Genomic DNA, 12,129 nt, shown 5'->3' with positions numbered 1-12,129 from the left:
GAAAGCAAATTCTGTAGCTCTCTCCTTCTGCAACTTCTTTGTTCTTTGAAGCTTCATGGCTCAGCCTTAGTGCTAGGTGAATTATTTTAATTCAAAGCCCTTCATGCTTTTTAAAAAATAAATAAGTAAGAGATGACTGACTCTAAGATTTGTCTATCACTTAGCTTTTTTCACGGTGGGCAAAAATCAATGCTTATGTGTTGACTTGTAAATTTGGAGATCTGGGACGTAGAAACTCCTTGTCCTTTACTCAAATAAATGGGTAAATGACAAGAGTGTCTAAACATCACCTTCCCATCTTGCAAGATGGTGGGTGAAAAAGTTGAGAAGCTGGATACTAAGGAGAAGAAACCTGAAGCTAACAAGGCTTTGCCAGTGGCAAGGTGAAAAGGGGAACCTCAGAGCTAAGAAGCCCAAGAAGGGGAAGCCTTGCTGCAGCCCAAATCCTGTCCTCATTGGAGGAACTGGCAGATATTCCTGATCTGCTATGCATTCCAGAAAGGCCATGTACGAGAGGAGGTACTTAGCTGCTAAACCCAAGATTGAAAAGAAGAATCTCGCAACTGTTACAAACCCAGTTGAGGTGACAAGAATGGTGATGCCTGGCTATTCAAACTTCACAAAATGCCTTGATATTATCCAACAGAGATGTGCCTCAAAAGCTGTCCAGCCATCGCAAGAAACTCTGCAGTCAGCATGTGAGAAAACTTTGAGCCAGCACGGCCCTCGAGACCGTTCTGCTCATCCTCCCTGGGTGCCACCAAGGCAGGAGGGTGGTTTTCCTGGAGCAGCTGGGCAGTAGCTTGTTACTTGTGGCTGGACCTCTGGTCTTCCATGGAGTTCCTCTGTGAAGGACACATCAGAAATTTGTCATCACCACCTCCATAAAAATTGATATCAGGACTGGGTGTGGTGGCTCACACCTATAATCCCAGCACTTTGGGAGGCCAAGGTGGGTGGATCACTTGAAGCCAGGAGTTCGAGACCAGCCTGGCCAACATGGCGAAACCCCTGTCTCCATTAAAAATACAAAAATTAGCAGGGTATGGCGGCACACACCTGTAATCCCAGCTACTTGAGAGGCTGAGGCATGAGAATCACTTGAACCTGGGAGCTGGAGGTTGCAGTGAGCTGAGATGGCGTCATTGCACTCCAGCCTGGGCGTCAGAGCAAGACTGTCTCAAAAAAAAAAAAAAAAAATTCGATACCAGCAGTGTGAGAAACCGAAAACATCTTACCGATGCCTACTTTAAGAAGCAGTTGTGGAAGCCTAGTCAGTAGGAGGGTGAGATCTTTGACACAGAAAAAGAGAAATGTAAGACTACAAAGCAGCGCAAGGCTGATCAGAAAACCATGGACTGGCAAATTTTACCAAAACTCAAAGCTATTCCTCAGCTCCAGGGCTACCTGCAATCTGTGTGTGCCCTGGTGAATGGAATTTATCCTCACAAATTGGTGTTCTAAATTTCTTAAGAAGAACCTCATTATGTAACTGAAAAAAAAAAATAAATGAATGCCGTTAATGCTCTTGGGAGCTTGGAGCCTGGTGGGTGAATCAAGCCTTGGGTGGGCTGCTGGGATGCGGGGAGTCCCTGGGTGTCTAATGACTGAGCAGAGCCCCCTGTGAGGCCACCTCTGTCCTGGGACAGCAGCACAGGCTAAACAAAAGTTCCATGGGGTCTTCATTTGCTAGGGCTGCCTTAACAAAATGCCACAGAACGGGAGGCTTAAACAGCAGATGTTTATCATCTCAGTTCTGGTGACCAGAAGTCCAAAATCAAGATGGCAGTAGGGTTGGTTCCTCCTGAGAGCTGTGAAGGAAGGATCTCCTGCGCACCTCTCTCCTTGGCTTGTAGATGGCTGTCTGTACATTCACACAGTGTTCTTCCTTTGTGGATGAGCCTGTCTCCAAATCTCTTCTTAGAAGGACATCAGTCACTGTGGATTAGAGCCCACTCTAACAACCTCATTTTAACTTCATTACCTCTGTAAAGACTCCAGATAAAGTCACATTCTGAGGTGCTTGGAAGTTAGGACTCCAACATATGCTTTTTGAGGGGGAGGGAGACACAATTCTACCCATAGCATTTGGATTGATTTAAAAAAGGGAAGATTCCTAAGGTGAAGCACAGAAATGAGGAGAAATAGTGAGACACAGAGATACATTTGCAGTAGAAGCAAAACTTCCCAGACCAAGGCAGCCTTTTCCTCCAGGCAGGTCGGGGCAGGTCATGTCAGCATCCGAAAAAAAGAGCAGCTACAAAGTAGGGTGAAAAAACCTTTTCAACATTTTGGAAAGATCTGTAGTGGATTAAATGATACTTGCTGTCTCATCATCAGGATATTTGTGTTTCAGAGGGAGAGAAAATTAGCCTGGCATTGTGACCTTGGGCAAGTCTCTTAATTTCTGTGGTCTTCATCGTTTGATTTTTCATCTTTAAGAGGTAGATTATAATAGCATCTGCTCCACAGAGTTGTTCTGAGAAATCAGCAAGATAATTTTTCACCACCAAGTCTTATCGGTGCGTGCAGCAAATTGTTTTCAGTCAATGTTTGCTGCCTTTGTCGTTATCCGGGCTGGATGCAGATTCAGGCTGCGGCGGGATTCCCATGTCTTCTGTTGTGTGGTGGATTAAAATGAGGCACTGTTCCTGCAGAGCAAGCCCAGCAGCCCTGGTTCCCGTCTGCAAGCAGATGCTCTGGTCTGCTGTTGAGCAAGTGGTGGTGCCCATTGGGTGAGGGGCAGCCACAGTTTGGGAACCGAGGCCTTCTTTTCAAAACTCCTTTTTTGTAAAAAAAAAAAAAAAAAAAAAAAAAAAAAAAAAAAAAAAAAAAGATAATAATAATAACCCTCTGATCTATGTTGCAAAGGGTGTGCTTGGTCTCTCAAATAATTGCCGTAGTAACTGTCTGAATTTAGTCCTTGTATCTGAGGGAAATCCTGACAAACGGCAAAAATTCCACGCAGACGGTTGGCCAACTATTACAGGTAGTTCAGATAAAATGCCACAGAATCCTCTGGAAATCTATTTCAATTCTTTTCCAAGTAGTGTTTTTGAGGAAACCTAGGTGTCTGGCTTGGTGGTTTTGGGCAATTTCAGTGATGAAGGATGGCTTCCCATCAGCACCATTGCGACCCAGGGTACCCCACTCATGAATGGTATTGTGTCCATGGAAGGAGGAAGTGTAGGTGGGACCTGTTTGAGAGACCAAAGTCCTCTTTTGACATAATCCTAGCACTAGTGTAGTTTGCCTTGAATCATTTGGGTAAAGGCTTTGCCTTCCTGCCTCATTTGGCCGTGAGGATGTTCCTGTGTAGGCTGTTTTTAGAATATTTTCATTAGTGGGCCACCAAAAGTTGGGAATTGTGAAGAGAAATGTCCTGTTGGACAATGTTTACAGTTTTGACTAAGCAAACGTGGGTGGCAAAATGAATTTTTGGCCAACGGTATTCCAAATATTAACTCACTGAATCTCTTAACTCTCGAAGGTAGGTATTATTATTATTATCCCTGCTTTATAGATGAGTAGATAGGGCCACGAGTCAGCCGGTGGAGGAGTTAAGACCCAAGCCAGCCAGTCTAACTCCTGGGTCTACGCTCCTAACAACCACATGGTGTGGTAGATTTGTCTTCAAATAAATCATGGCACCCTACGTGTGGCAATGGAAAGCAGTGACTTCTACTTCCCACTGGAAACCCTCGGTGAGGGGCAGGCCTAAATGTAAATGACAAAACAAAGGATAAGTACATTTCTCCTTCTACTTCCTAGGTTCCATTGAAACATACCAGACAGTGATCTCACTGAGCATCTGACCAAAATAAGGCATTCCTTTTATTTTTATTTGCTTTTCTATCATTCAACTTGTGTTTTTCTGGAAGACTGAAAGTTTAAAAAAAAAAAAAAATTAGTTCAAGAAGAGATGATCTGGTTCGACCAGTTCTGGGTTATTTACTGAGCAGAAATCTGTTAGTGTATTCAAAGGAGAAACAACTCTTTTCATCAACCAAAAAAATGTATTACACAATAAAGCTTTGAATGTTGAATGAGTTTCCTTTAATATATCATGTTTATTGAAAGCTCTTACAGGTGAGAACAAATTAATAAGATATCCATGTTAGGTAATCATAAGTGTTTTAGAATTTACCCAACATCTGATGATGGCTTGATATATGCAAGGGATAGTATGAAGAGACCTGATAAGTTAAAAATAAGGCCTCTGCCCTTAAGGATTTTATTTAATAGTGGCAGTAATGCTAACAGATAAATGATAAAAAATATATATATATACATATATATCAATCAGACAGAACTGGCTCTGAGAGGAAGAGACTGGCTGGAAATCAAGGAAGATTTCATGAAGGAAGTAGGGTTTAGGTCCAAGCTCCATGAAGATAGACCCTGTACCCCCTTTTTTGGTACCCCAGTTCTTAGCACGGTATCTGGGACATACTAGAAGTGGTGTAGTTCATTGCTATTTAAATAATTAAGTTGAACTTAGATGGTAAGATGTGAGAAGCAGAAATGAGGAAACATCTCCATCCAACCTCATTAAGCAAATATCCATTGTCCATTTTCTCCGGGCCAGGCCTTGTGCCAGGCGGGCAGAGCAGCAGGGGTGAGAGCTTGGCTGCCAGAGAGCTCAGGGTGCAAAGTCCATCTGGGTGGAGGTATGACTGGGTGTGGGAAGGGAGTGGCAGATAAGGCTGGAAGAGTTGGGAGCAGCATTTGAAAGATCTTGAATGCTGAGGAGTTTAAGGAGAAAGATCTCCCAATGTGTCATTATTGCCTATATTTTTACTTGTATTAAGCAAATACAGGTTGATAGCTGACCGTGTGCATTTTGCTAATATTACAGAAAACTAGTTTGTAAGACTTAATTTATTCATTTATGATTGATAATATCATCTTGCAATATGCTAGAATCTGAGGTTGTTACTTGTTTTCATGTGTTTCCAAACCAAATAAGTAGTCTAAAGCAGTAACGTCTTGTTTAACTATGAGTTAATTCTAAAATGATGTTTAGATATGTCAACCAAATTAATAATGTTGCAAAAGCTAATTTTTAAACATGCAAGGAATTTATGAATCTTGGAGTCCTGAAGGGTTTTAATCCTAGCTTTTCCTTAAAATAGTTGTGGAATTTCAGGGCAAGTTGCTTAATTTATATAGCATGTATAAATATATATACATATATGATATTTGTATATCTCTACAGCTCTATCTCTGCCCATGCTCTATGTCATACATCTACATCCAAGTAGCTATCAAACTATATAAAGCACAGTAGCAAGAGTTGAAATTCCAGAGTTTAAACTCTGGAATTGATAATCTGGTTGGAGGCAAGGTAATGTCACTTCCTAGCTGTATGTCTTTAGGCAAATTGCTTGACTTTTAACCTCAATTTTCTCACCTACAAAATGAGAAGAACAATTCCCAGCTCATTATATCTGAGAAAATCATAGGAGCACAAACTTTTTTTTTTTTTTTTTTTTTTAAGACAGAGTCTCATTCCATCACCCAGGCTGGAGTACAATGGCCCAGTCTCAACTCACTGCAACCTCTGCCTTCCGGGTTCAAGCAATTCTCCTGCCTCAGCCTCCCAAGTAGCTGGGACTACAGGCACCTACTGCCACTTCTGGCTAATTTTTGTATTTTTAGTAGAGACGGGGTTTCACTATGTTGACCAGGCTTGTCTCGAACTGCTGACCTTGTGATCTGCCTGCCTCAGCCTCCCAAATTGCTGGGATTACAGGCCTGAGCCACCGTGCCTGGCCAAGAGGACAAACTTATTATTGAGCAATGGCTATGTGTTTTCCATGTGAGGAGACTAAGGCACCGAAAGATGAAGTAGTATATCCATAGCCACATAGCTATAGAGAGCAGTGCTGCATTGCTAGGCCAGCTTTCTGACTCCAAGCCTACCTGCCATACCACTCTGTAACTGTTTTTATTTTTAATTTTTATTTATTATTTATTTTTATTTTTTGAGACAGGGTCTCGCTCTGTCACCCAGGCTGCAGTGCAGTGGCGCAATCATGGCTGGCTGCAACCTCTGCCTCCTGGGCTCAAGTGATCCTCCCACCTCAGCCTCCCAAGTGAAGTGGCATCATTGTCTGGGATAAATACCCGAGGTCATCAACTCAGGGTAGGGAAATAGAAAACCTGGGCAAACAAGAAGTGAGTTTAAGAGCAGAGGTTTAATAGGCAAAAGAAAGAGAAAGGAGATTAGCTCTATCTCCTGCAGATAGAGGGGAGTGCCCGAGTGGGTCTTCCGGTTTTGTGGTGAAATGGCACGGGGTTTTATATATGAACTTGAGGAGGCGGTATCTGATTTACACAGGGCCGGAGAGATTGGTTGGACCAGGTGTGATGTTTGCATAGTGCTTGAAGAAGCTGGCCTAATCTTTTATTATGCAGATGGGTTCTCTACCTGGCTAGCACCATATAGTCTGTTGCTTACTGTACACGTGGTTACAAAGAAAAGGGAAGATGGAGCCGCCGTGTTGAACATGCCTGGCCCCCAGAGAGCCTTTTCCTATTGGCCGAGCTGCTGGCATTCACCTGTGGAAACTTCCAGCTTGCTTATCTATGTCTGCAGCTGGATTCTACAGGCTGCTGTTTGTTAGAAATGATTTTGGGGCTGCTTTTTGTTAAAAGGAAACCTTACTGAGGACTCTCTTACCCTTACTATCTCCCTAAATAATTTCTTTCCAGCTCCTGTATCACAAGTAGCTGGGATTACAGGCAATGAGTCACCCACCTGGCTAATTTTTGTGTTTTTAGTAGAGATGGGGGTCTCACCATGTTGGCCAGGGTGGCCTCGAACTCCTGAGCTCAAGCAACCCACCTGCCTCGGCCTCCCAAAGTGCTGGGCTTCTGGATGTGAACCATTGTTTCCCGCCTGTTACTGTTTTTAAAGACCTCTCTGCAAATCTGCATCCTGGGTGATGCTTAATAAAGGATTGTTTCTTTATCTCCCAGAACATTGGTGAGGCTAAAATGAAATAGCATTTTTACCCTTTAAAGTTCAAATATAAGTTATGCAAATGTAGGGCATGTAAAATTTTCAGGATCTAAATTTTTAGAGTGGTTAAAATGTTAGTGAAATTTTTTCCATGCTGGTGATATTAGTGATATGTGTTCAATGTAGAAAAACTTTAAAGAATAAGATGATGAAGTAAACCAAGATTATTCCTAATCTCTAGAGATAATAAAGTGATTGGAATTTTAGTGAAATAAATACATTGAAAAAATTTTCTTGACTCGGCCAGGCATGGTGGCTCACGCCTGTAATCCCAGCACTTTGGGAGGCCGAGGCAGGCAGATCACGAGGTCGGGAGATTGAGACCATCGTGGCTAACACGGCAAAACCCCATCTCTACTAAAAATACAAAAAATTAGCCGGGCGTGGTGGCGGGCGCCTGTAGTCCCAACTACTTGGGAGGCTGAGGCAGGAGAATGGTGTAAACCTGGGAGGCGGAGCTTGCAATAAGCTGAGATCGTGCCACTGCACCCCAGCCTGGGCAAGAGAGCAGGACTCTGTCTCCAAAAAAAAAAAAAAAAAAATTTCCTTGACTGTCTTTTGGGGAGGGGGCAGTCCAAACTTATGACAGGTAACAACACTGTTTTCCAGGCCATGTGGAAAATTTATCTCACATCTTAAAATCAATTAGTCATGACATGTCTCATAGTGAAAGTCACAATGTCTGTGAAATGGGAAGCCTTAAGGAGGAAGGGAAAAATAATATCGGACAGGAGACAATAAGGACAGAGTTCAGATTTTTGTTTGATCTCTTTTGGAATAGTAAGAAATAAATTTTTTCTTAGGTTTATTGTGTAGGTAATGACAATATCTAGAAGATCAAAGAGGCAGCTGGTGACATCTTTGAATGAAGAATTGTGAGCATTCTTTAGTTCTTTTCACTTGCGGAGTCTCATATGTTTGTGGCTTTGAATCAAAATGTTTAGTTATCCTGGAATCTGCCAAAATACATCTTCTCCATCTGTATAATAGGAGTGAAAGGAATACTTATTGCTGGCTGGGCACCTGTAATCCCAGCACTTTGGGAGGCCGATGCAGGCAGATCACCTGAAGTCAGGAATTCGAAACTAGCCTGGTCACCATGGTGAAATCCTGTCTCTACTAAAAATACAAAAAATTAGCCAGGCATGGTGATGGGCATTTGTAATCCCAGCTACTTGGGAAGCTAAGGTGGGAGAACTGCTTGAACCCAGGAGGTGGAGGTTGCAGTGAGATGAGATTGCACCACTGCTCTACAGCCTGGATGACGAAGTGAGACTGCGTTTCAAAAAACCCCAAAACGAACACTCATTGCCCATCATTTAAGACGCTGAAATGAAGAAGATCATAACAAAACAAGGCAGTTAGATAAATGGAATTATTGTGAGCATGTTTTGAGATGTTGGCTTGCATATTGCTATGGATGATGTGCATGAAGCTTCTGGAAGACTGGACTGCTCCATATAGAGGAGAGGCTGGCCTTTCGGGATACCATTTTACTAGATTTGTAACTGGATATCATCCATTGATTCTTACTGATTGGAAAGACGTGATTTTAACAGACTGGTAACTAACCATTTTTTTGTCTGGTTCCTTCACAGGAATTTGAATAAAGAAAACTATGATACTTCAGGCCCATCTTCACTCCCTGTGTCTTCTTATGCTTTATTTGGTAAGAGAAGAGGGTGTTCTTCTCTATTTGTTTACTAGAATATTTTCTGCTATCTTTCTACCCCACACCAGGGAAGGAATGGCTATTATTACTTAAAAAAAGATGACCTATCAAAATTAAGTTGTTGTATAGAATGGAAACATAGCTTGTTCCACTGTGATATTTTCGATGAAATGGCTACAAATCACATGTCTGCCCTCGACTAGGGAATGTATTTTCTTTCCAGCTCTTAAAAGCCAACACCAGTTATGGGTAATGTTGAAAACAAATCTATCTATAGCTCAGGGAATCTGAAATGACATTGCACTGATACATGAATTAGTCTGTGTCCCTTAATCTTGACTTTCTTTTTTAAACTTTGCGCATGAAAACTTACCACCAAAACACCAAGAAAAGCATTTTCTCTATTTTCAGCCTTGCTCTGCTCTATACTTTTCTTCTCATCAAGGGTTTGGAATTTTCTGGTTGTCTTTAACCATTTGTTGGGTTAACCCTATTGACTGACAGGCTTCTAGAGCTCGGAGCTGGATAGAAACTGGGGAGTCCTCACCCTTGACCTTGGGGTAAACAGTAGGAGCCTTTTTTTTAAATCTACGTGACTGCTGAGGTTCATAAAGGTTGCCCCCAAAATTGCTGTATTATGAAACGAGATTATAAGATTTAGAGGAAGCATTTGCTCTTTTTTTTTTTTTTTTTTTTTTTTAAAGAAGGAAGCTTCTAGATCCTCATACCTCAAATCTTACTTCCTTTCTTCTGGGATCCATCAATAATACATCAAATTTCAAGTCCCAAAAAATACCCTAGAGCTCACATAGTGACAGTGTGAAACTGAATGAAACTTGAAAACTATCAGAGCCTTCCTCCTGGGGGAAATCTGCAGTTCAAACTTTATGAGAAGCCTGAGTCCTCACAGCCTGCAGGCTCAAAGCCTGTCTCCAGGATTGTGGAAGGGCTGGATCAAACATCCCCACTTGACCTCTCTCCTCATGCTACCCCCTCAAATGCCCTTTGTCACCTATATTATCCCATGGTAGTGACAAATTCAGACATGGATTCAAACTCGGTGCCTCTACTACCAGTGATAAGAATTTGGTGAGTTACCTAAGCTTTGAACCTCAGTTTTCTGCCCTGTGAAATGGATCTAATAATAGTACTTGTCTTACGGGATTTTGTGGCAATTCAATGAGATACTGCATTTACAAAGCTCTTGGATCAGCGACTGGCGGTTAAACACACAATAAACATTAGCTACTATAATTACTACAGCATTTTAAGTGTTCAGTGTCTACGTCCACATGGACCCTGACCTCCATGAAAAATGGACTGTGCTTTTATCATCTTTGCAGATTCAGCACTGATCACACTGCTAAATTATTTAATAATAATATCAAATTATTAGGCCTTATTTGCTTCTTGTCTGAGAAGGGAACATGCATTTTTATTCCTGGATGAAAGGTGAAAATAAGGTTTCCTTCTCTCTACTCTCACTCCAGTGGGATTTCTATCTAGAGTGAAAATACTGCCCAACCATTGCTGGCAGCAGTGCCTTGCCCAGGTGAAAGCCACAAGCACAGCTGTCTCTGGGTGAAGCCAGGGAGTGGGATTTCAGGGGTGTTGGGAGGGAGCCACTTCTCTCTCCTACCTCCTCCCAAGGCCTCTTCTATGAAGACTGGAAGTTTGCTTGAGGAATCTTGCCTTCTGCACAGGGCTTTATTCAACAGAAGCACTAATTTACTCCAGACTGTGAGTAGATCTTCTGTTCTTTTCCAAGAGATAGATTTATCAGAGGGTTAGAAACACAAATACGGCATTGATGTACTTCAAGGACACCAAAGAGAGAGTAAATAAGTGATCCAGGGTTTGGGAAATGGTACTGAACAGGGAATCGGAGGAAACCAAGGCAGAGCCATCTGTTTTGGGGTTATGCCTGGGCCGTCCAGAAGGAAGATGAGTTTGGTACAAATACTACATAATCACTGCACTGAGCTCTTGATGGAGCTACAAAGTAGGTGAACCTGGCAATTGCACATGTCCTTTGACCTGGAAGGCAGTAACAATGTGGTTAAGAGTTGGGGCTTGGTGGTCCAATGGCGCTGGGTCTGGTCTGGAGGTAGCTCTGTCTCTGAATGCTTTGCTTCTACTGTGGGACTTCTCTGGAGATACTTTCTTCATAGCATTGGTCAGAAGAAATGATGTCTTGTGGTGATCGAGTCCCATTACTGCCACATAAAAGATGCTAAAAATGACTTTAAGATGGCAGTTCCATTCTCTTCCTTTCACCTCTTTGTGCAAGATGGAAAATGCTATTCCCTCCAACTCCTGCATAAAGCCGCCCTCTTGTCCTTTCACAAATTTCCACCATACCATCTTTCCCACTTCTGGGGAATGCGGCTTGATGATTCACAGTGTGCATATGCACTTTGAAATCTTTATAGCCCCAGTAGTCATGTTTATTGGCAGGAAGAGAGATTTGTTGCCCCGATACGAGCATGCAACTTTGAACCCTGGAACCAAGACTTGATTCTCATTTTCTGATGGGTGAGCCAGCTTGTCCTTGTTGGAAAAGTGCAGCCTTGTTTGTGTGTGGCTAAGGTAGTTTTCACTGGTGTGACTAACTGAAAGACTGCTTGCTGACATGAGTGCAAAGCTGATAAGCAGCAGCTCCACAGAAAGCACTGACCTCACTTAAGCAACCATGGTGGTACCTGGACATCTGTCCTGCACACCCAGTTCTTATGCCCTGCCTTCTAGAGGAGCTGATGGAACAGGAAAAGATGTGGAAAAGGAGTGAAAGGGATGAAGAGCTCCCAAAGGAAGATAAACTTAGAAAGGAGGAGATGGGCTTAGAAGTCTGGCAACATTACTTTGTGAGTTAAGGATGCATTCTCTTGGCCGGGCGTGGCAGCTCATGCCTGTAATCCCAGCACTTTGGGAGGCTGAGGCGGGTGGATCACCTGAGGTCAGGAGTTCGAGACCAGCCTGGCCAACATGGTGAAACCCCATCTCTACTAAAAATATAAAAAATTAGCCGGGCGTGGTCGTGGGTGCCTGTAATGCCAGCTATTCAGGAGGCTGAGGCAGGAGAATCGCTTGAACCTGGGAGGCAGATGTTGCAGGGAGCCAAGATCGTGCCACTGCACTCCAGCCTGGGCAACAAAAGTGAAACTCTGTCTCAAAAAAAAAAAAAAAAAAAAGCATTTTCTTGCAAGTAACAGGAAATTTGACTTATTTGACTTTAGAGCATTTTAAATAAATAGGGGTTTATTTTCTTCAGATAACAAGAAGTCTGAAGTAGGCAATCCGGGGCAGGTTTAGCAATTCCATGATGTTGCAGAGACTTGGGCTACTTTTCTTTGCTACACCATTTTTTGAGCTGGTTTGTCCTCTCAGGGTTCATCACAGCTGCCCCAGCTGCAGACACAAGGTATATTGT

At 42.6% G+C, this 12,129-nt stretch overlaps 1 protein-coding gene and 1 pseudogene across 1 annotated transcript in view; both read left to right on the top strand.

Annotated features, from left to right (window-relative positions):
- The first annotated feature begins 306 nt into the window (after nt 1–306).
- Nucleotides 307–1,464, top strand: LOC101148923 (large ribosomal subunit protein eL6-like; annotated as a pseudogene).
- A 7,161-nt stretch (nt 1,465–8,625) lies between these two features.
- Nucleotides 8,626–12,129, top strand: part of CDH17 (cadherin 17) — a 65,524-nt gene continuing 62,020 nt past the window's right edge. The window contains exon 1 of the mRNA XM_055349397.2: nt 8,626–8,696. Coding sequence (XP_055205372.2) covers nt 8,646–8,696 — 51 coding nt within the window. The 5' untranslated portion in view covers nt 8,626–8,645. The remainder of the gene's footprint in view (nt 8,697–12,129) is intronic.

This window comes from Gorilla gorilla, chromosome 7, assembly GCF_029281585.2.
Source record: "Gorilla gorilla gorilla isolate KB3781 chromosome 7, NHGRI_mGorGor1-v2.1_pri, whole genome shotgun sequence".
NCBI classification, from domain to species: domain Eukaryota; kingdom Metazoa; phylum Chordata; class Mammalia; order Primates; family Hominidae; genus Gorilla; species Gorilla gorilla.
The sequence above is the reverse complement of the archived record's forward strand: the minus strand, read 5'-3'. Positions and strand labels throughout refer to the sequence as shown.